General features: G+C 37.4%; 1 protein-coding gene across 1 annotated transcript in view; it reads right to left on the bottom strand.

Annotated features, from left to right (window-relative positions):
* The window catches only part of ROBO1 (roundabout guidance receptor 1), a 312,623-nt gene that overhangs the window by 21,297 nt on the left and 266,645 nt on the right, over positions 1–24,681 (bottom strand). The window contains exons 16-20 of the mRNA XM_062597683.1: positions 23,212–23,383; positions 15,517–15,702; positions 9,419–9,461; positions 5,928–6,082; positions 2,258–2,593 (exon numbers count right to left, since the gene is read on the bottom strand). Coding sequence (XP_062453667.1) covers positions 2,258–2,593; positions 5,928–6,082; positions 9,419–9,461; positions 15,517–15,702; positions 23,212–23,383 — 892 coding nt within the window. The remainder of the gene's footprint in view (positions 1–2,257; positions 2,594–5,927; positions 6,083–9,418; positions 9,462–15,516; positions 15,703–23,211; positions 23,384–24,681) is intronic.

Genomic DNA, 24,681 nt, shown 5'->3' with positions numbered 1-24,681 from the left:
GGGAACTTAGTAGCTCCACAGCAAAAATAATCCCATGCAGAGGGTTGTTACAATGCCTTTGCAAAGATTTCATCTCAAAAGATGTATAGACCTGTGTGAACATTTTGCATTCTGTCGCCTTGATTGATTTGCCATGGATTCTACTTAAATTATGCATGTAGGGCAGCCAATTGGCTGTGGTAGCTTCTTTACGAATTTCAAAGGTGACAGCCCTACATGGGAGTCAGTCTACAAGGGCTGAGTGATCTGCTGGAAAAACAGTGTGGCTCCCCTAAATTCAGTTTTCAGCAGCAGAAGTCTTGGTTCAGTGTCTACTGTCTTCAGAAAGGTTTCTATTTATATTGGCTCACACAGGTTCCAGTTATAAAGGGCCTCCTTTTTTTTTTTTTTTTTTTTTTTTTTTTTGCTCATGGCTATTACAGTAACTTCCCTTTCTAACTCCAAAGTGCTTGATACACATGATTTTTAAATCTAGATTTGGCAATCAGATCTGCAAAACTTTAGCAGGAGTAAAATATTCATCTGACAATACAGTACTTTCATGCCAAAAGTATTTATAATTTAGAGAACAGAAAGAAGCTGAGTTGCTCTTCATATAGCAAATAAAATTGAGTCATAAACAGAACCATGGACATAAAGTAGTGACAGTGAAGCACAGCATGTAACGCATCAAATGGTTATTTCTCATTACAAAAGCTATAGGTATAATTTTCAGCAAGATGGTTTTGACTTAGGGAATGAGAAAACCAAGATCAGAATATTGACTCATAAAATAGCAAAGCACAATAAAAATAAACAAAACTAAGAATCCAGTCCCCATCTGCTGCAGCAATGTTTGTGATAATGTAAGCACGGCAAAAAGAGCAAAATGATAAATTCCACACCAGACCACATTCTGTAATAGTTTCTCAGCCTAGTTGCATACCACAGACCATGGTGAAGCCCTGCATACCACATATGTTTAAACAGAGGATAAACAATAAATCAACACTCTGAAACATGTATATATGACTGTCAACAGACAATGCTTTAAGGGGGCCTTTCCACACTACAATATGCCAGAGAATATGCAGCTGTAATATAGACAGTTTGAAAGATGCAGCGTCTTCCAGGGCATAAAAACCAAACATGTTTTAATTCTGAAACAGATATGTAACACACAGTTCATAAAAGAAAACATAATTACAAGAAAAATAAAGCTTTCACCCTCCAGTAAGGAGCCATAAAAATTGAATTTTCTCTTGACATGTTTATGTCAAAGGAAAGTGTCACATTTCATATTGCCCTTTGAACTCCTCTGTGGGCAGGCAGGTCCGGTAAAGAAGTCAACATTCTTGTAATGAAATGTGTCTTTTTACTGGATAACTTATCACTACATGATCATCTGAGTTACAACAATCCATTCAAAAAGTTCAAAGTTAGAATGGGTCCAGTTCCTAGGGATACTGTTTTGCAAATCAGGTTATTAAAAGAGGTTGCATGGTAGCCTGGAGGACTAGCAAGAAATCACATACCTATTTCTTCCAACTCCCACACATTATATTAAAGAAAAATGCCCCCAAGGCCACAAAAGTACATTCTGATGTTTCACGTTAACACTGAAATCAATTTATTTTTAGCTTCTGGATCCACAGACTTCAGTCAGGGTAACAAAGGAATTTAGTTTCCAAAATTGTGTGCAGTAGAATTGCCTCTGAATATGTGAATCGGAGGCTTACTAGGAACATGTCTAAAATGAATTGGATGGCTCCATTTCTGTCCCCAGTGTACGACACAATACAATTTTACAGAGTCTGATATGCAAAATTTCATTCGTTTACATGAACATGTAGATTTAATTAGTCTCCATCCACGACTGGGAAGAGTGGGTTGACCTATTTAAAATTTAAGGTAGAATATAATGCGAGTACCATGCATCTGGCTTATGAATAAAATATCTGGTCTCTGTCCTAACCAATCCCTCAACTACTATTAAATTTAAATTAAACTCAAATCCATAGGAAATATGTTTTATTTAATTCTTTTTTAATTCTACAGCTTGTTATTTGTTATAATAAATTCAATCTCTGAAGGTTATTGTGGTGCTAATTAATTCTCTGACACTGTTAACTGTGAATTTCTAAATCTAAAGAGGAAGAAGTCTAAAAGCACCACAGAGGTCTGTACTTGCTAACCCTGAAAGCTTTGAACTCCCAGAACCAGAAGGTCACAACTCCTCTGATGCCTAAAGAGGAGAAACAAGCTAAAAGCTCTTCACCTTTGTTTAATTTGTTTTGCTCCATAATGTTGTACTGTATAGGTGTAACCTCTTGCTTTTGCTGAACAGAGGGTTTCCAGTGTTTCTCATTCGTTTCCCCGCTGCCACTGTTAACATTATTGCTGATATTTGACTGGATGAGTTGAGTGGTGGCATAAGGAGTGGGCTGGCCAGGTTGGCTGACAAATCTTCCATCCTTTAGATTTGGACTATTGAAGGTTTTCATCTCATTGATTTTGTTGCTTAGGTCCACGTCACCGTACACAGTTGACTCAGGCAACATCAGGTTTGTTTGCTTGTTGTCCAGCTGATTGTTGTAATTTGCTATACAATCGGCTAACCACAGAGGAAAGAAAAAAAAAAAGGTCATTCTGTTCGCTTACACTATACTTTCAATGAAATACCCTTTAACAATTTTCTAGTGCATAACCATATAGCTCGCTTCCATGAAACAGAGATAATATAATTAGCTATCTAAATTATGGAGCATAGTTTACCTTTTAAGTCACTACTCATACTGATCAAGTGGCCAGATCAAAAGTAGTGTTCAACGTTTTGGTCCACTGTAAATTTAGATGTACTGAACTGTATCTACTATGACTTACCTTTTTTGTTTTTTCTACTTTGGCCATATGCATATTTAGACATTATTGCATTTAGACACTATTCTCAAAGCAGTACATGTATCTAATTAACAACAGTAGTAAACATAATTTGCATTTAAAGGAAAAATCAACTAAAACCTAACAATGAGAATAACTGAACATGGCATCCATCTCATGTCAATATCGAATGAAGAGTATTTAGACTTTTTTTTTTGTAACTGTGGTAGGAAACAGAGAATACAACTGATTTTTATAAAACAGATGAGAAAATAATACAAATTTACAGAATTAATTAAAGAGAAACAGTACAGTGTGAAAGGTAACTCAGTACCTTGCAGCAAGACTTTATTTGACCATTGTTTCTTTGTACAATCTTATATTTTGGATTGAAACACAAAGGAAAGCACTTTGGAATTTTTGCAAATTATTAGTTGCTTTGGATACTGCAGAGTAAGTAATACCATTGTAATATCATTGTCCTGTATGCTAAATATAGACAGTGTGAATTCATTCTTCGAATAGTTATTGTAGCACGAGATCAGCACTCATTATAGTCATACATTAATTAGGCATGTACTGATGCTCTGGCCGCTGCTGTGTGAACCAATGCGCCTGCCTTTCAGGATTTTCTTATCTTCTGTGTGACAGGAATGCTACATATTTTTTTCCTCTCCATATCCAGTCCACCAGAAGGATGCTGAATTTTGTAACACACTCCATGGGCAGGCATTTAGAAAGTTTAGTGAAACCAGCATTTAATGATCATTAAACAAAACCAGCAATTAATGCATCAGTAAATACATAACAATCACCAGGTAGATAGTCTCTCTTTTAAAAAATATGCAGTACTTATGTTAGTGAGTTTAACTCAAACCTGAAGTCCATCACCTGTGGAGACCAGAATTAATTTACTAGAAAGAGTGCGAAGGAAAACTAAGCACATAATTCAGGATTTGACCATTATACTATATGAAATAACCACTAAATACAGAGGACATTCCATTTCAAAATATTCCTAAAACCTTTCCTAAAAAGTAACTCCTGAAAAAAGGGCAATAAAATAACACTTGAGAAAGAAAACCACTGATCTACATTTTCAGTGATTAAGGAACGATATCAGAATATGCCACACGCAACTTATTCATTGCACATTTTATTCCTCCGGTTTCTGCTTTTTGAAGGTTTTATTTACCATTTGATATATTTTTTGATATATTTTTCTTTCTTGTGTGAGATAATATTTATTTATTTATTGCTTCACAGTTCTTCAGCTTCTTGACTTCTACTTCTTAAATGTTTTAATTTTTGCTTTTTCTCTCACCTATTGAAGCCATCCTGGTCTTTCCCCTTTTTCATGCCTATCCTGCTAAATTGCATATATATCCAGCATTCTTATTCTTTCCCGACACCTCTTGCTTTGCTGTAATATCCTTGCAGAACCACTTACAGCATATATTTTACCATTTTCAACTAGAAATTTGACATGATTTTTATGTAGGGCAATATAATTGATACAGTACATGCAGTAGATACACTTTTTCCATAGACATATTAGAATTCTTCATACGCAATGTTTAAAATTTGTTTACCTCTCTAACGGAAGATTTATTCTATCTGCTAGAATTTTTTATAGTGTCTACTGTTAGAACAACCTGTTCTCATTTCGTAGAGGTGGAAGACAGCACTATATTTAAAGGAGACTAAAAACGTGCACTGTTGCTTAGGATATTCACAAATCTCAAAAATTTCCAGGACAGAAGAGACCACTAAAAGCATTGTCTGACCCCAAGCCTATAAACTCTATTTGAAAGGAAGGAACATCTTAGCAAGACAACCAAGCTTAATATTAAAGTTAATCTGAGAAATAATCCACTGCACCTCCTGACAAGAGGTTGTAATAGGTTTCAGTCCTCAGAAACATGCATTCTCTTCCTTTTCTGAATTCGTTTTCATTTACTTGAACTTGGTATGTTTTTGCTTGCTACTATAAAGGATCTCGATATCAGAAATCTTTTTATATAGGTATTTGTGGACATACTATCCTTAGGCAAAGCAAAACACTAGCCTCCTATGTTAAAATCTCTCACCTTCCTCTGAAGCACCTGGCACTGGTCACTGTCAGACAGGATACTGCAGCAGATCAATTACCACCTTCACATTATGTCTGGCTTCGCATTAATTACACTAGAGGTAATGCTGTTTTGCACTTACACCATTTCACTACGGATAATCATAATCTCCCTGCAAAACGCTGGGAAATGCTACTAGCAAAAGGCAGCCAGAGTTGCTGGTAGTGTACAAGGGACGGAGCAAAAACTCATTTTCATTCTTCACCAGCAACACTAGCTGGGTTAAATCGAAAGGAATGTCAGGTCTGTTTAAAACAAAACACGTAACAAATAGCACTTCCAGATATGTTTCCCCTGTTGTGCTCCTGGGGAACACACAAGGTTTTCTTCAAGAGCGCACTGAATCCTGCTTGAGCTCCTGGGAACTAATGCTTAACCTGACACTTCACAACTGCTTTTAGGTCATGAAGTTAACGTTCCTGCTCACACACTCTAAGCTATCCAGTCCTGTACAGAACGGAGCCCCACAGAACATTTTAAATGTGCCCAAGTAGACTAAGTGTCTTGCAACTATCTGTGATGATGAGTTATTTCTTCCTTCCTATCACCCTCAAAACAGAATGCAAATCTCACTAGTATCATTTTGGGACTTCCATTTCTCAATCCAAGCAACACAAAGATGTACAAAACCACCCCAAAATGAAAGTTATCTGCACTTTTTCAGATGTTGGAATATATCATTCAGCATGACTTTTGGAAACAAGTAACGTTGCAGGGGCTCATTCAGCTTTTAACAAAGCTTGTTACAACTGGCCATAAAAGGAAACAAAAGCACAACACAGCAAAGATGAACGAACCTATATTAAGTCTACATTTAATGTAAAAAAAAAAAAAAAAAAAGAAAGAAAGAAAGAAAGAAAAGAAAAAGAAAGAAATCTATTCTCAGGTATATATTCTGCAGAGAAGATTCCTTAGCGAGGCAGAAACGTATCTAACCTGGTCGACTGTACGTTGTGAGGTTGCTATCGCTGTTCCCGTTTCCCGAGGTGCAGCAGTTGATGGAGCAGTCGTTGTGATTGTTCCCCGTGTTCGGCCAAGTATCTGCTAGCCATGGCTGAGTGGCTGGTTCACTGATGTTTAGGAGCCCTGGCCTTTAAAAAACAAAGTTTGGTCATTTCAAAAATTAAGCCCAAGCATTTTCAGCTTGCAATTAGATTCTTCTCAAAAGGTCAGATATTACAAAATAATATTATATATTTAAAGGCTTGGCCTCTATGCAAATATAGCTTGATTCAACTACTTAATAGTTTCTGGTCTCTTACTTATTTCTGAAATACATATATTTGTTTGTGTGAAACTTTTGGAGCACTTTATTTTGTTTTTTTTTTTGGGGGGGGGGTTTGAGGGAAGGAAGGGAGGTTGTGTTTTTACTTTCCTGTCCCTTCTCCCTCCTTCTTAAAGAAAGATAGTAAAAAAGGGGAAACTGGCAAGTCAAAGAGAAGCAAAAAATTCAAACATCATTGAAGTGAGATGGTGATGCAGGAATGAACAGAAAACAGACGAACACTGTGGCTGAATTAAAACCGAAGCTTAGATCTGAACACTTCCCAAATTCTTGGTGATTTATGAAGCCAGGTTCTAATCACCATCAGATACTACTACTGTAATGGATCAAAGGGGAACAGCAGATTACAGAAACCACTATGGCTTGGGAGTATTTGGATCCCACTAAACACACAGAGCGTGTGACACATCTGTGTTAATGAGTAAGCCACTTGCTTAATCTTTAAGTGGGTGGAACAGCAGCAGCTCCTAAGCAAGTTTAAAGCAACTGGGAATACTCGACACCTTTAAAAATATCCACAGATCTCTGCTGCACATTGGCTGCCTTTGGGATAAAGTGTTTTTCTGCCATCAGCAGAAAGAATGGTATTCCGTGGTTTCCAAGTTGCTGAATTTTTCTAGTTTGTATGCAAGACACCGAGGAGCATTTTGTAGGCTCTCTGGTGCCTGCTCAGTTTGAACGCTGACGATGCAACAGCACGTTACAAAGTCCCACACAAGTGGCAACCTCTAACACAAGAACAATTGCTTTTGATAACTAAGAGTTATCAAAGGTATGTAAGTTTAGTCACAGTCGTGTCAAAATAATGGCACGTGGTCTCTTTCATCACAGGTTTTAACTGGCAAGTTTCCATTCTAAATAGTAAATAAACTGGCTTCCATACTATTAGACGTGATGCTCTTAAAAAATAAAATATGTTAATCCTCTTAAACTGTGAATTGAGAATACAAACTGCACCGGCAGCTAGTTGTGGGGGATACAGTCTGACCATGACACAGGCTTAAGTCATGGTCTTAGAATGGCATTTAAAAATACACATACATATGTACATATACATACACACACATGCACACGCACATATTTCTGCACTGCATGTGTCGCCTGACAACACAACATTGGAGCTGACGAGGCATGACCTACTGTCAGGCTAACAAACCAGCCAACACGCACGCATTAGTCAAGCGTTCTTTGTAAATCTGAAATAAATGTACAGCTACATAGTCCTGTGAGCAGACCAGCTGATCTAAAATTTCCTCTAGGTTTTTCCTACCACTCCACTCAGAAATGAAAATACACCTCAAGACATTTACAGGAGACAAAGCCTTCCAGAGTGTTTCAGCATTTTCAGGGCCTTCATACTGGACTTTTGGGTAGAGAGCTAAAGGCCTCTCTCTTTGTTTCTCCATTTTATCTTGCATTCGAACAGGCTGTCATGTCAGAAATGTATTATAAGCATATATAAGTGTACATGTAAGTAAAAAAAAAAAAAAATTCTACCGGAAGTATTCAGGTGGAAATGTGCAGAATTGAGGATTATTTTGAAATATCTCACTATAGTATTTTTTTCGTTCTGAATATTGCTTTAACATGCTCACATATCTGTACCTGGCAAAACTATCCAAAACATTACAAATACAATGTAAGGAAGTGAAAACCATAAGTCTGGAATTCAGAGTAAAGGCTTCATATTTAAAAATAACAAATTTTTAGACTGAGGAAGTATTTTCATATTCCACAAAACATTGCGCAACATCACATGTTCTGTAAATACTATATACTGAGATGAACAAAAGAACCACGGATTTTAGCACCTTAAAGCAACTACACAGACTGTGGCACTGATCCTTAAAACCAGGACAGCAGAAAACAACGCTGCTACTCTAGCAGTACCAGAATGACTGTATATGGGATGCACACTTCTGGGTTCATTTCCGTCCTCTGTGCGTATGTGGCTGTGCTTTGCCTACCTTGAGCTATGGGAAGAGAGAGAAAGCCCAGCGGCACAGAGAACACGAAGCCTGTTAACTGTGTATCTTGCTGAACAACCGCATCAGGGAAAGAGAGGTTTCATCTCTGTTCTCTCTTATTTTCTCACTGTCTTGGGGTGAAGGCAGTAACTCAGTGGTTTATAGATTTACCCATTTAAAAATCACATGGTAACTGTTCTAGAGGTTTTCTGCCGTGGTTTTATGGCTATGACTATGCAGCAGCGTACGGTGCTGGACAGATATCTGCACTGGCTCTGAACATGCCAGGTGGAGTGCCAGTTGCAGTGTAGCCTCTTCTCTCCACAGCATTCAAGTGTACATCAAGTATATCTGATGGGAATGTTTAATTTTATGCCTTTTCTTCATCACTACCAACTTTTTGCACAGTCTTGCAAAGCAGGAATCACAAAATACTACTGGTGAAATGCCTTTTTGCTAATATTGTTGCTTTTTCTTCTGAAGACACATAGATTCCTATGCAGGAAATGGAAATTACTGTTCTGTCCATTGCCATTCATAAGATAATACGCTAAACCCAATAAACTTGTTTTAGTTACGTCCACAATCTGGAATGGACTAAGTTCTCAAAGCAGGGAGCCTTTAATTAGAAACCTGTCTGCTTCCCTTTCAGTATACCTTCTTCTCTTGCAAGTGATGCTTTATCTATTTTATATTCACAGCAAGATTTTTTCTTTAAGTCACCTTATAAGCTCTTTGTATCTTCAGAAAATTCCTCTATTAATTTTTTTTTTCCTTTGTAGTATTTGTGAACCAGCTATACTTCTTAATCTTCATAAATGCTACGGCTTAATTACTTGCACTTCCTTAATCAGCTGCTACGGCAGAAATTTATTTGGAAGTTAAAGTGCTCCCTCTGCTGCTCATTTTTTGAGATGCAGTTTTTACAGGTTAACAAAGCAACTCAGCTGAAAATACTGTGACTCATTCCTTGGAGATCAATGTAAAGCTGCAAATCGCATGTTCTCCTTCTAAACAGAAAAATATATGGCTAAAATGTACATTAATATCATAAATCAAAAAAATAACTTTACAAGTGATTATTCTGCCATCACTTATAAGCACAATTGTACACCCAACGTCTTTGAATTTATTAGTCCACAATTTATAGCTTTAAAAATAAAGCACATAATTACCTGCCTCCACTGCTTACGGCATCTCCTCCTCTCTGATAGGTTACTGAAATATTAAAAGATATTGAAATATTAAAAAAAAGAAAAAGCATAAAGGACTCCTTAAATAGCAGTATTAAGTCTGTCTTTTTTCGTTTTAGCAAAGACAATAAGCATTGTTTATATTTTGACTCTCATTCTACAACTGTTTGTTATTCCTTCATACGCAAGTTTATACATAATACTCGTGTTGCTTGACAACTGTTATTCTTAGCTGCATCAAAGTTTGATATTTCAGTTCTGTTATGAAAAACACAAATACACGTATCACTTAAGAGAAAAGGAAGCCATACATCAGATTAAACTTATCTTTAATGTAACATTACTGACCTCAGTGGAGTTACTCTGAGGAAGAATTTAGGTCATATATTTACATCAAGAATGACCAGATGTTAGAGCTTTGCTCTACCTTAATATTTTGGTAACATTAAGGAGGTATCATGATTTTGTAACAGACCTTTACTTCCAGTGTAAACAACAGCTCATGACAGCTGAACCTACTGCAAAACCGCATGCCCTTGCTGAACGTTACTGCATTTTACTCCTGGGCCTAGCACACTCAAAAAGTCCATGTAAGCTTACTATTTTATAACATTTTTACAGTTGGATTTATTAATTATCCTTTGTATCTAAAAATTTAAATATATAAATCTTGGCAAAAATGTCTGAAAGAAAGAATACGTCTTAAACTAGTAGGAACAATTGTGCTAACATTTCATAAGTGCACACGTTAACAAAGTGCATATTCACATGGATTTACTTTTTGACATGGATTGCATCTGCTTCAAAGTTAGCTTTATAGGATGTATACATCCAAGAAGAAAATACTATAAATTCTCCAGATTTGCCTGGGTTAGGCAAAGGGTTAAGGAGATTAGTCTCCCTGCAAATGCTGATGGATTCTACATTTTCCAACTAGGAATGTGTTGAAAAAAAGCAGCCAAATTCTGCTCTTTAGAAGAACTCCAAGCTGGGAGTCTGCAAGAGAGAGATAAATACTGGCAGTGATTACAATAACAGGATTAAAATGTAGGATGTATTGCTACAGGTAAGTCTTTGACTATAGGTAATGCTAAAGAAGAGGGGTGGGACCATCTGAAGTCCATGGAACTAACAACTGGGATCCTGACTGACTGAAAAGAGATTTTCTTTAAATGTTTTACTGACTTTTATTTTTCCATTTTCTTCTTTTAAAATCTCAGTGAGGTTTACTTTGCAGCTCTGACATCTCTTACAGGGCTCCGATATTTTCCTTTAACGTTAAGAATGAGACTGAGAAAATGCGCATTAGCTAACCTACCAACCCCTGCAAAATTTCAGTAGCATGCTACAATCATGATTGCAATAGAAGCCCTATGTTAAGTCAATTAAAATAACAGCAAAATAATAATAATTTGAATTGTGGATCTCAAAGGACTTCAGAAACATTAAGGGCTACTCTGACTCATGCTGAGTAGTAACAGGATGAGTAGTAACAGGATGACTTTTGAACCAAATAGTATTCAGTGTGATTAAGAACAGGTGGATAAGAATCTAGCCCATTACGGTTAGGTCTATATGGATGAACGCAGACAGACATGATATCGCTTCATCTGTGCTCCAAGCTGAAAGGAAGCAGAGGCCAGAGCTGCTGCCCAGAGGCCACATTAGCACAGTGCTGGGTTTGAGCTAATATCCCCTGCTACCCTGAGTGGGCAGAGGATTTGGGTCTTTTTTAACCCACCTGGATATGCGTGATTTTTAAGTCTCATAGACTTATGAGACACCTAGTGAAAATAAGGGATGTAGACAAAGGAGGAAAAATATGACCAGCCTGCTTCACTCAAATTTTAGCTGAAAGGAGTGCATGTAGTATAATGGTGGGTTGTGAACGTGCAGAATTGTGTCCTGTGCTTAGGAGTGCAATTGAACTCCCAGACTGTGGGACCGACTCAAGGTCAGGTCTAGAGAACGAAAAGGCTCCTGCTGACTTTGGTGGGCTATGGCTCAGTCTATGTCACACTTTATACATTTCTAAACAAAAAGAAACCCTGAATATGAAATGCAGCTTTGCCTATGTAGAACAGGATAACTGTTTTAACATTTCATAGCACAAATACAGCTTAAGGCAGCAAGCAAAGAAATCTAACTGATACAGCCTTTTGCTTTCTGTGTCTTCTGAAGTAGGCAACTCATAGGTCACTGCTCCATTGCTGACTCAGAGGAAAGAAGAGAAGCAAATGTTTCACCAACTTTAATCTCAGTGGACCTCCCCCCACTTTCAAGTCAGTATCTGGGCTCTGCTAAATCCCTTCTCCTCCATCAGGAGTACCTTTGACATCACTAGGTGCAGATGGCCACACCACTGGATCGTAGTGCAAGAACAGAGCTCAGGTTAGCTTGTACGAACTGACAGAATCATGCTACAAAATGGTATGCTTGCATTAATATACATCAAACGGTATGTTACTAAATGGTACACACAAATGGAAAGGTGTCAGCTACAAAGCAACTACACACGACTTTTTAGAGCACACCAATAATGATACCGGTAATTAATAAAATTGTTTAAAAAACTTTGGAACAGCTGGGCTGGTTATGTCAGAAAAAGAAACAGTACCACAAACACATGCTAAAGTAACAAGGGGGGAAAAGTGCAAATATATACCTGTTGGTGTGAAGGTAAAAGACGGGACTGAAAAATCAAAACAAAATACAAACTGGTTATTAAGCTGAAGAGAGAAAGGGAAACATACCACATTAGTATAAAACTAGCAGAGAGCTGAACATAAAACAAATGTAAATAACTAACCCAGTAGTTCATTCACATTAATATAGAAATAAAATTAAATCTGTGATTCAGAAAAAGATTGTCTCTACAAGTACCATTCTGAAAAAAGCATGATATTCTACTGTGCTCCCGAGGGGAACCGAATGTGCTTTAACCTCTCAGTAGCCCTCAGTTTGGTATCTTATGTTTTGCTGAAAAGCCTAGTACAAACAAAAACCTTACGCTGTTAATCATTTTAAAATGCAGAATGACAAATTCCTTAACAAAGCCTTATCAAGGTCCTATTGAATCTTATCTGCAGTTCACTAAGTAAATGCTCATTACCCTGAGCTAATAGGCACACTGAAGTATTCAGTACGGAAATAATAATCATATAAAGGAACAAAGAGAACTGCAGTTTGACTCCATCTGAATCAAGAATGGCACCAAATTGCACTGTAATAAAGGCACTAAAATCTACTAGAGCAATTCATTTTGTTTTCATAGGAGGGGAAGTAAAGAGACAGAGTTATTAATCTTTCTTTCTCAAACAATCATGAAAAAAAAGCTAAAAGGCATGCCTAGCTGCGCCGCCTTCCCGCCCAGCCTTTAAGAGGAGCAGGTTAGCAAGGGAACCACGGTGTCGCTTGACTGTCTGCACTCTCACGGCTACTGTACATCCCCTCTGGATCAATGGGGCCTCTAATCCGCGTACAGAGCTCCAGCGTCTGCTCTTCCTATCAGCACATGCTCCCCCTCCTGTTGACAACGGAGAATAGTTCTTGCACTGCCCATGGGGAGAGAAAAGCAAGAACCGTCCTTTTCAGCCTAACGGAAGTAGAGAGGAATGTGAGAGAAACGATACGATCTTCGCTATAAGAAGATGAAGGTTGAGCAGCCAATCTGTCACAGAAAGAAAAGGCTGGGGCTAAGACAGCAATTACTTCAAGAGCTTAATGTAATTTTTACAATAACTCTGATGTTTGGGGGTCTCCAGAGTGTCTTGTCGGCATAATTTAGAATATGCTGTAGTTTCCCCCCACCATCCCTTACAGAGTCAATTTATTTCCAGGAATATGACACTGAGTGAAAAAGAAAAATCTCTCAATATTTTGCCCATTTCAGGCTTCATTTGTAGCACAGCTTTTTATCTTAGGAATTCCACTGTATTTCCTTTGAGCTAGACCTTTTCACAATCGGTGTAATTTAGCTACATTCAAAAATATAGAACAACAGCAGGCTTTCATTAAAAATAAAAGGTGCATTTAAAGCACAGCTATTCAATAGAGAATGAAGTGTCTCAAAATTAATTTGCAATCACAAGGACATGAAAAAATCTTGAAATATCTGTCTTATTACTCTTCTGTGAGCTAAGTACTAAACTTAGTTTAGGTTTTAAGGAACAGATGAACAGAGGCTGAACTAAATGAAAACTGCCTAGCTACCACATGAAAGAACAACTTAACTCTCAGAGCTTCTATTAATAAACTCTCGTGAGTGTGTAAGAGGGCTCACACAATATGTATGTGTGGGGGGAGTGAAGTATTTCAACAGATGTCAGGTCTAAAGCTAAACATAAAAATAAATAAGTAAATGCAAGACTGAAGAAGGTTTGTTGTACTCATGGTCTTGAGTAAATGCATTGTGGAATGGAAACTACTTTGCAATTTCTATTTTAGTAAAGAGGCTTTTTTTTTCTTGAAGAATACTTGTTAATGGAGATGCAGACCCTGCTCTTCTGTATATTTTTTATTAAAATACCCAGTAAATTATGCAAAAGATATTTTTACAGCTATTGAAAAACACAGCTGTTTTGAACAATAGCTGATGTCATTAAAATGAACATTTTTAAAGAAATATTGTATGTCTTTGGCTTAACCACAGATACTACTGAAAGCATAGTGATATTAGTTTTAAAGCACCATAGAAAGGCAATATGGCAGCATGCTATTAGTAAAACAAAACAGAGCAGGCCAGTGCAGTAGTACGTCAGGGTCTGTGTTACCTAAGAAATCCTAGAAGAACAAAATCGAAGGTGTAATTCATCCCCGATTTATGTGGTTGCAACTCTACTAAAAACACTGTGACTGAAGTCCAACATAAGCATTGACACTTCAATAGTATGGGGGCCACCTAAAATTCTGCTACACCTCAAAATTATTTCCTTGTCTCCGTTACGCAACTAAGTTATTTTTGCCATTGTTTCTCATAGTGACACACAACTACTGTTCAAAAAATTTGTGTTGCATTTGCCTATCTCTCTGGCCCATCACACTTTCATACTTGAAGTGACTGAAGAATGCAGTCTCATGACACCTTTCAGAACATTAATATGTGTGCATCTTTTAAGCCTAGGTCTATCTTTTAACTGCTAAATATCCCAAGCCCTCCCTCTGTTTCTTTAAAAGAATGATTGTTCATTCTGATTCATTCCAGAATTTACAGTTATTGCTATGTGAGTGTCTATGTGGTACTGTGTAGCCTTGAGTTGCAATGAACTGTTGCTTATTGAATTCAGCTTTAACTTCAGGGCTTAATCAAAAGACTGCAGAATTGGGAGAAATCAAGTTTTTATTCCAGAAGACCTTCCATGTAGAGATCTGATTTTGTGTGCCACAGAGTATATCAAATCACTGCTTGTCACCAACTATCTAATGTAAAAGAAATCAATAACATGAAAATGAAGAGTGCTTTAAGTTAGTCCCAGAGCTGCCATTCTACCTGAATGCAAATGCTAGATTTGATAGCCCAGAACTCAGCCCCAAAGAAGGACCACACAATAGCATTTATGAAAGGGTCTTGGAAAGTATAACCACTGTGCTTTCTTAGACAGCCACCTTATTGCATTTCTGCAGAATATAAGGAAATCCAGGTACTCGCACCAAAAGCATTACATTAACTGACACCACTGTTAGTATTCTCAGAAGCAGGCAAAAGGCTGAATAAAAGGGACAGCGAACCACCATCCAGTTGGTTCCTTTACAGATGGTAGAACGTCAGATAGCAAGGGCATAGTGGAAGCTGCCAGCCTTAAATCCATCTCACGTATTTCTCATTTGTATGAGTATCTTCTATGAAAAGCTAATCTAGGTATTTTGCTGAAGGCTCATACTCAAAAGCCAGGTACTACATGTTGTGTAGTTATTAATGTTTCCTGTACCAGGTTCTAATCCAAACTTGCTGACAGCTTTGAAATAACTTGGTAAATCCTGCTTCAAGTCTTAAAAGAGTAAGATACTGATAATAAAGGAAATAGCTCGGTAAAAAGGCATTCAGTGCATTGAAATATGTAATATGGCACCTTTTCTGATACCAGCATAAGTACTAGTGAGTCCATTTCGCTTCTTCCTGTGGCGATATAGCCAGATGCTGAAGACCATAAGGATAATCCAACAGGCTGCACCAATTCCCGCAATAAAGGCAGGCTGCTTTACTACATCAGAGATCTGCTGGGCTAAACTGACTTGATCTTCTGAAGACACAGGGTTTCCATGAGAATCTGAAAAAAAAGAGACACCCAAAATCTCCAATGAATTGGCATGAGCACACGTCAGCAAAGAATATAGCAAGACAATGAAAGTTGAAAGTACAAGATGGATGTTTCACTGTTCTTACAGTTTTATGAAAACATAAATTCAATTACACAATCATACATTCTCATAAAACTGAAAATCAAAGAAAAAACACAAATTCAAAATATGTTCATAAGGTTGATACTGAGTGATGAACTTTAATTCAGGATTTTCTGATACAGGACTTCAATCTTACAATACAGTTTAACATTCTGTTTGCGGTCTCAAAAGTAAGAGGTCAAAGGACCTCAGTTCAAGAAGACTGAAAATTTAAGAGTGTATAAAGAAGTAAATGTACAAAATAACCAGTTGTGCCCTCCTGACATGCATGAACAAGTGAAAGGATGACTAAAAATGAGATATGAATTGGTAGAAATAGTCAAGCAGTTTCATTATCAGAAATGTAATCCTTTTCAAAAATTATTTACTCTCAAAGATCAGATCAAAATAAAGGACATATTTTTTGCACATGATTTTTAATTTTTTCCACAGGAAGCCCCTGTAAGAATCAGTCTTTTGTTCTCTTTCTGTTGTCCTTTTGCAGGAACCTTCTAGGAACAGAAATGAGAATATGCAGTTACTGAACAATGCTTCCCAACTGTAACGAAGCAGCTCAAAGATAAAATACTATCATCTGCTTGATTTTCTACCATCACAGTGACTGCTCATTGCAAATTTCATTATTACACAGAGTGAGTGCTAGAATTTGGAATCTTTACTCAGAGCGGATACTGCTTTACACATTCCACAGCTTAGTCTTTGAAATACCCTTTTCTGTTTCAGTGTAAATCCCACAGTTGTTTTTCTACTATGGACAGTGACATCAGATTCTGGATCAGACATTAGTGTTTTAAGGAGAAAGGTGCTGTTTACTCCCTGTAGAATTATTCTCAAACAGTTCTATTAATAAATATGTAAGAATATACTAATAAAATATGAAAGAAATGAAAATCTATCCACTTAAAAAACAACACTTTTCCCTAAAAATAACCAGGTGAGAAGGTTAATTTCTTTTCATTATGGCATCTCTTGTTTGTTCCAAAATACAAACAGGATGTGGAATTGCAACAAATTGTACAAGTAAAAATCAAAAGAACGTCCTCTGGAAAAGGACACCTTTGTGAAATGGAAATGATTGACTTAATATTAGCTTTTCTCAAGTGCAAAATTCCAGATTTCTGTTTGTGTGACATCAAGGCCAAATATCTATTTTGCCAAGGAACTGCTGCCTTTGACAGTTAGTTTATTGAAAATTTCATTTTGTATTTCAAATCCCTTTTATCTTCTGTGATCCTAAGTGCAGTGCCTAGTCTGAAAGTTCACTAGGCAGACTCATTCTCTGCTTACTAATACACCCTTTGTGTCTGCTGGGTTTATAGATTTCATGCCTATTTGTGCAAGGTTAAGATGGGTTGCTTCAATTTTATGGAGACAGTCAAGTGAAGTTCCACACAAGTGGCCAGATGGGCTTAAATGTATAAAGTACACTGTGACTAATGAATTAAAACTGTCACTCTGTATCTCATCTTTTTTTCTCTTTGCAGCTGAGGACATATTAAGATATGAAAACTTGCATCATCCCTCTGTTTCTGTACTTTTAAACTGCTACGCTACCTTGTGTCTTTTAATGGAACAGAAAAAAAAAGATGCCTAGAGCATCTATGACTGCAAATAAATTTAGAAGAAGGTTGACTATTTTTTCGCTTATCCTCTAAAAATATGTGTGCTTAAAGCAAAAAAAGGGGGAAAAAAGAAAAAAAGTCCTAAAACAAAGAGTGAGAACAATAGTAGGATAGAACTAGGGAAACATCACAAACTCAAAGCCAAATGGGAATGTTTTATAAACACATCAACAATACAGCCATACATAAGGATAATACCTTTGTATACATAAACATTTTGCATTGTTCAACCAATACGTCTCAAGATTACAAAATATTGAAGAATCTCTTTGAACATTTGTTGTTCTAATCTTTAATTAAGATTCATTGCATAGTGCTATTTTGCTGTCCCTTGCAAGCATATGAACAGCATAATAATATATTTGTTTCTAAGGAGCGAGACTTGGGTCACGCAGTGTGAGGTCATTACATTAACTGGTATTTATGCACATGGTAAGAAGAAAAATGCATGTGTGTTTGTGCATAGTCATATAAACAGTATCATCGAAAATAGCACGGAAAAGCCCTCAAGAGGCCACATTTGACCCATCTCCTGCTCCTCTTTTAATTTAAAAATAGAATGTAAGCTAAATATAAAGCAAGAGGATTTATATCTAGTGAACTCCTTATTGCTAAAGATTTCAATATACAGTATTTAGGAAGACTTCCTTTGAGAAAGGCATCTTCATCCTTTGTAATAGTCCAGTGAAATGTGTGAGGAAAAAAGCTCTTTGATTTAAGAAGTGCTTTTTCTTCATCCCAGGAAATTTCTGGAAGCTTTGACTGAGATATAAATGGTTCATAATCAACATTCCTGTTCCTGCTTGCACTCCTCAGGGAAACATGCCAAAATAATAAGTGAACATAAACACTCTAAGGCAAAGTGCATCTTCCTGCCAGAGCAGCAGCCACAACACAGAATGTACTTGAAAATGCCCCAGAGCGGTCAGAGCAGGCAGATCACTACTCCCTGAAACCAGCATATTATCACACTGACTCATCCCGTTTTCTTCTACCCCAAGATAAGAAACTCCTTTCTATCACAGATACTCTTGCTGTGCCTACTGTTCACAAGATCCTGGATCTGCCTTGAACCTCCGAGTTCAAAATTCAAGAAAAACTTACTGAAATTTATATTGAACAGAAAAGAGTTCTCTAATTTAAAATATACATGTAAGTAATGATGTAAAAATCAATGTTAACGTTGTTAAATACAATGTTAAAATACAATTCAGATCGGAATGCCAAAGATTCAAAAAAGATAGGAAATTCCAGGTTCACAGGTGTGCAAGCATCCTTAACTTTGCCCTGTGTGTTTACACCCTAATGTATGCAATATGAAAGTTACTTGGTAAAATATTACCAGCTTAAGAATAGATTGTTTTGCCTCCTTTCTAGTTATATACATTTCCATAACTGGGAAAATATCATTTTTGCTCTTCAATTTTACCACAATTTGTGAGGAGACAGCACAAAGCTGATTTGGAAGCATTTCATAGAATTATAGAATCAGTAAGGTTGGAAGGGACCTCTGGAGATCATCTAGTCCAACCGCCTCGCTCAGCAGGGTCACCTAGAGCATGTTAGACAGGGCTGCATCCAGGAGGGCCTTGAACTGCGTAACAGAAAATAGTCTACTTCTATCAAGTCATTGGCAGGCCACAGAAAAGGAAAAATATCCCCCCCCCCCCAAAAAAAAAACTTACAACTATTGTACTGTAGAAGTACTTGACGGGCTGAAAGAATAATATCCCTAAAGGCAGGCACAAATCACAAGTTCACAAATCATATCTCCTAAAGGAAGTGACTAGAACAATAAAGATTCAATGAGACTTGTATTTTCTACACTTGAGACACCCACTAGTTGAATGTTGCACCCAACATTTACAATTATTTTACAGACATCTCTTAAAAATAAATTCATACAATATATTCCTACAAATTATTTGTTTATGAGTAATATTAACTGCAGTGTTACCATATGTAACACTCCATGCCATCACTGGCAAAAGTAAGACTAGAGATCAGCAAAAATTTACCACGATTTTATCTTCACTGGTTAGCATTATAAATGCAAAGACTTACAGTGAGCTGTGGTGAGTTCTCAGGAAATATGTATTTTTGCCTTAACACTAGAGGTCTTGCAGTCTTTTACTTATGTAAAATATTAACTTTTGTCTTAAAAACGAACAAAAGATACGTTTCCAGCCTTTTTAGTTTCAGGGAAACCCTTAAAAACTGTCTGAAAACTGAAAAGAAAATATAAAAGCCCCAAGTGTAGTGTTTTAGGAAAGATGCATGATTTTAGAGTTCATCTCATCATTTTAAACCCTGAAATGTGATTACTAAATAACAAGTGAGTACATGGTTGGCCGGTCCCAGGTGGCACTGGAAGTCTGAGGTGCTGCAGCTCCTTGAGCTGCTTCATGTCTGCTGCGATATGGAAAACAGAAGAGGTTTGAGCTCGCAATTTGGACCCATCTCAAAAACAGGTTAACTGTGTGCACAAGGTCAGTTATCACAGCTCAGCTGTGAGACACTGCAGGTCTCAGCTCTCAGAGAGTCCAGTTTCTCCTGTCCTCCCCTTTCAGTCTGGAGCGCAGCCTCAGGCAAGTGCAGCTTCCTCCTGTCATGTACCTGTGGCTGCAACTCTGCTCAGGGACCTCTCCCAGGCAGAAACGTGGGAGCATCCTGCCCGGTGCACAGATGAGGCTGTGCTGTGCAAGGCAGCGTGTTACATTGGAGAAATAAACTTGCATGACATCGCTTCTTTCAATGCTCCGCAGACAACCACAATCTAGCCTCACGTTTTTCTAATGAAAATGCACTAGGAGGAGATGTACCTTTGATTTTTAGGAAAAATTGTTCAAAAAAAACTAAGCCTATATGTAAATCACATAGTATATCCATTTGCACACACAGAATTCTTAATTCAAAAATGGAAGTATTGCACTCATTCAAGCATCAGGAAAAGATTCCTGGAAGGAAAAGTTGAGATCAGTGAAAGAAACGCAGAATCTTGAAATGAACTATGGCAAAAATACAGTTCACTGAGCACGTAGATCCTTCTCCTCCCTAGCCTCCCTCCCCTCTCTCTGTAACTATTTGATTTATTGCCTGTGAAAGGTGCCAACTGATGACATCAACAAATTAATTTTCTTTCTTCAGAAGAGCTACCAGCAAACAGCAGTGCCTGCTCTGCTCTCGCGCTGGGAGCACGTCCAAGAACCAAGAATGAGACTCTTTGCGGGGGCTCTGAGAGAGCTGGATTCAGAGGAAAGAGTTAGGTAGCTCGGGGCCATTCTTCTGCCTTGGTTTTAGGCTGCTCGGTGCTGCTAAGAGAAGGGCACTGCTCTTAAATTTAAGTATTAATTTTAAGTAGACTCCTGCAGTTGCCTAAAGCAAAGCAGCACTGTCTAGAAACTCCTTTGTACTGCTTCTAGGGGCACAGCCCCACACGTCTTCTGTCTCCTGGTCTTTGCCATGCAACTGCAGTAACCAAATTACAGAATTTTTACTACAATGTATGTAGCTCTAGCCATTTAATTAGAAGCATTAATTAGAGCAAGCGGTAAATATATGAAATCACACCTCAAAATGGGAATGCATGGCTACTAAAAAAAGGACGTTGAGGTGAAGATAAGGACTGGAGTGTTATACCAGTTGTACCAAAACAAGAAGTAGGAACAAATCCAGTTCTCGCTCTCGGGGAGTACAACTTTTGTTTCGTTAGCCGCGAGAAGCATGAGCTCATTGCCCACTGCCACTGTCCCTGGCTCACACAGCTTGCGGAAGCGTGGGGTTGATGCCCAGTTACAGATGGACACATGCAACACTTTGATCAACAGTCTGTCAGGGATCTAAACTTCAACAAACTTCAAAGAAACTTCAACACAGTGCTACAGGGATGATGCATTACTACATCAGCAAAGAGGTGGCAGAGGGCTATGCCTTGGAAGTATAAGACAGCCTTAATGGCAAGGTATTTGCTATGTTTTTAACACTTTCAGATACTGTATCTACATATCGCATGCATATTGTATATGCAATATTCAGCCTACAATGAAAATTATAGTGTTATTCATTAACATAATTAGCTATAACAGTTTTGCCAATTCTTTAGGCACTGAACTCTTAGCACTGACACAAAAGTCACTAAACATCAGATTCTAACGAGCTAGTCCTTAAAAAGATAGATAAACTGGAAAATATAATCTGGAAAAAAAGACACTTTCAAAGGCAACGCTGAACACCTGAATTATTTAGCACCAGTTTTTCAGTGCCTTGATATTTAAATATCCAAGTTTCAATGAGAATTCTTTCATTTGTACTACACTAAAAAATGTATTAGAAGAAGTCGTGCAAAGGTTAGGAATTCGACTTCTATTGGCTTTTACAAAGCTATGGCCATACTATTACATCTGAACTCTCTCTGAGCTGTGTGATCACTTCATGCTTTCCAATTTAGTGTCAATAAGGGACAGTAACCCAGGAGCCAGGAAAAGATCCTGCTTTGATATAGTCTGATTTGCTCCTTTTTCTGCTTACAAAAACCCAAATTGATTAAGTGGCATTATAAAATTCATCTGCAATTAGCATTTGTTTATCATCAGAGAAAAGACAAAAGTGACAAGTCTTTGGTTTTGAACACTAAGGTTTCACTATTTTTTTACACTTTGCTGATCTAAAGTTTTCAAAATTTAAGCTGTAGAGAAAGACCTTTAATTCCTGAGAATGGCAGCTGGCTTAGGAAAGAACATTCAAATAAACATCAATCATTTTTTACACATACTATTGAAGTATCGTGTAAACTATATGTAATTTTGTCATAAAATCCCTCTTATGTAAACAGGAATTATATGCTTATGTAAGTTAAATATGTTGAAGATGACCTTCATTTTAATAGTCAAGGTAAAGTACATGTAATTTTCCAGAGAATATATCAGTTGTTCCATCCTTTTTCCATATCCAATAATTATAGACTTTTAAATATAAAAGATCAGGTAACTAGGGAGATATATTGATAACATAAAGACAGAAAGGGACATAAGTCCAAAGCAACATGCTGAGTTTGCTTTATGGTTTGATTATATACTCTATACTGTAATGATAAGGTATTCTGATAAAGGCCTACCGGCAAAGCAAGGTAGGACTACATCTTAATCTTATTTTTCTGCTAGCCAGCAGCAAAGATGCATTTCTCCCAGATACATTCAGAAGCAATGTCATTGATCTGCATTTGTGACAGAGAGATGTTTAGTGTAGATAAACTTAGGAGATCAAGATTACTGTAAAGATCTGCATACCTCTTGTCCCTGTACTACAATTTTCTACTAGCTTCCTCCCATAGTTGATACTTACTGTACATAATTTTAGTATGCTCTTGATTTAAATTTTTTTACCTTAATAAAGATAAAATCTGATCAAGAAAAATTACATCCCTAAGCTAAAGTAAGCCAAGACTTAAGTGATTCATACTCCTTTACATGTCTTATTACACCATTCTTAGTGTGAAAAATTACTTTGAAAAATCAACAATCAAAAAGCATTGCTGAATTGGGAGATTAAAAAAAAACAGCAAGAGATACTGTTATAACTTCATCTTTAGAATTCAGTCCTAAGTTTAAAGCCAGAAATGCCAAATCCTGCTATTCCAGACATCAGGTAATGCTATCTATTCCACTGGTCTTGAAAATATTTCTGGTTCCATAGAAGACAAAAGCAGACAAAACAAAAGACACTGAAATCAGTAGGTAGGATTACCAGCAGGCTTACCTAATTGAATAAACTGTGGATCACTTTTCACTCCTGGTCCTGCTCCAGTACTTGCAGCCACTTCCACACTGTATCGAATACCAGGAACTAGGGAGGGGATGACTACAGAAAAGGTGGACCCATCCACTGTCTTGTTTATATGGTATCGACTTTCGTTGCCAAGGCACCAAACCTGCAGGAAGGGAAGTGTATTGTATACATATAAATGTGCAAAATTCAACACTGAAAGAATAACTGGATAGAAGGATGATATAATTCATTTCCACCGGATAAAGAGAGTTAGAATTTGTCACTGCTAAAATCTGCAGCCATGGATCACTGTTCTAGGCACAACATGAATGCTAAAAAGATACTTTCTGCTCCAAAAAGCAGCTTTGACCATTAAAATTATTTGATGGGTTTGTCCTAATACATTTACAGTTCAACCCATGACATGAGCGCTAATAGAAATAAAAGCACTTGTAATATGAACAAATAAAGTAAGCTTCTTAGCCAAAAATCATTCACATAAACAACAGAGTAAGAGCATTCAGTTAAACGAATCGGCAATTCTCTTGTTCAAGAATAATCCATCAAGCAATGCTTTCTTCACTCAAGTGCAACGGCAAAGTCTTTCACCACGACTTCATGAGAGAATTGACAATATGATAATATGCTGGAATCACAAAGTTATCCCCCCCCCCTTTTTTTTTTTAAGCAGCTAGTGGCAAGGGTTGAGTAATATGCCATCTTCTTTTGAGAGGCAACAACATGCTGTTAGATCTCATCTTTTGGATGAGATCAGGACGCATCTAAAGGCTTCAGTTCACCATTTTACAGATGACCTTAGTGATATTAAATGACTGGGAAAAACAATCTGATGAGGTTTTACTTGTACAGCAAATGCTTTTAAAACTATGGTGGAATTCCCAACCGCTATTAAAGGTGAAGTAGCAGTTAACCTAGGTCCGTTGAAAATTTGATGAAGCTGTGTTAATTTCTTTTTTATTCCTTTTCCACAAATATATTACTCTACTATGGACATCTATCCAGAAAGTGAAATTAGTTAAATTCAGCACTTTCTCTGTGGAGAAACAGCCTTTCCTGGGAACATAAGCATGTTTGAATCAGTGCTGACTGCACTCGCGAGGGAAGACTCTCACATACGGAGCTCCTAAAAGATTTCCTACCCACGTATCTGCCCCTTGTGGCATTCTGCCGCCGTGGGGATTACCAGGTGAGCGAGCTAGAGCTTCACTTCCAAGGCACAAAAACAACTGCTAGGGCATTTTGGGGGGAGTCCTTTCTGCTTGGATACTGTAAACCTTCTTTATTTCACCTTCAGGACACTGTAAGACCATTTTCCATTCTCTGCATGCCAAGGAGTGAAAGAAGGCAAGTGGGACACATACAAGATGTTTGCTCTTACACCTGATAGCCTCTTCTCCCTAAATGCTAGGCAGTATGTTAGATACTATCTCCACTCTCAGA

Source organism: Rhea pennata, chromosome 1, assembly GCF_028389875.1.
Source record: "Rhea pennata isolate bPtePen1 chromosome 1, bPtePen1.pri, whole genome shotgun sequence".
NCBI lineage: Eukaryota > Metazoa > Chordata > Aves > Rheiformes > Rheidae > Rhea > Rhea pennata.
The sequence above is the reverse complement of the archived record's forward strand: the minus strand, read 5'-3'. Positions and strand labels throughout refer to the sequence as shown.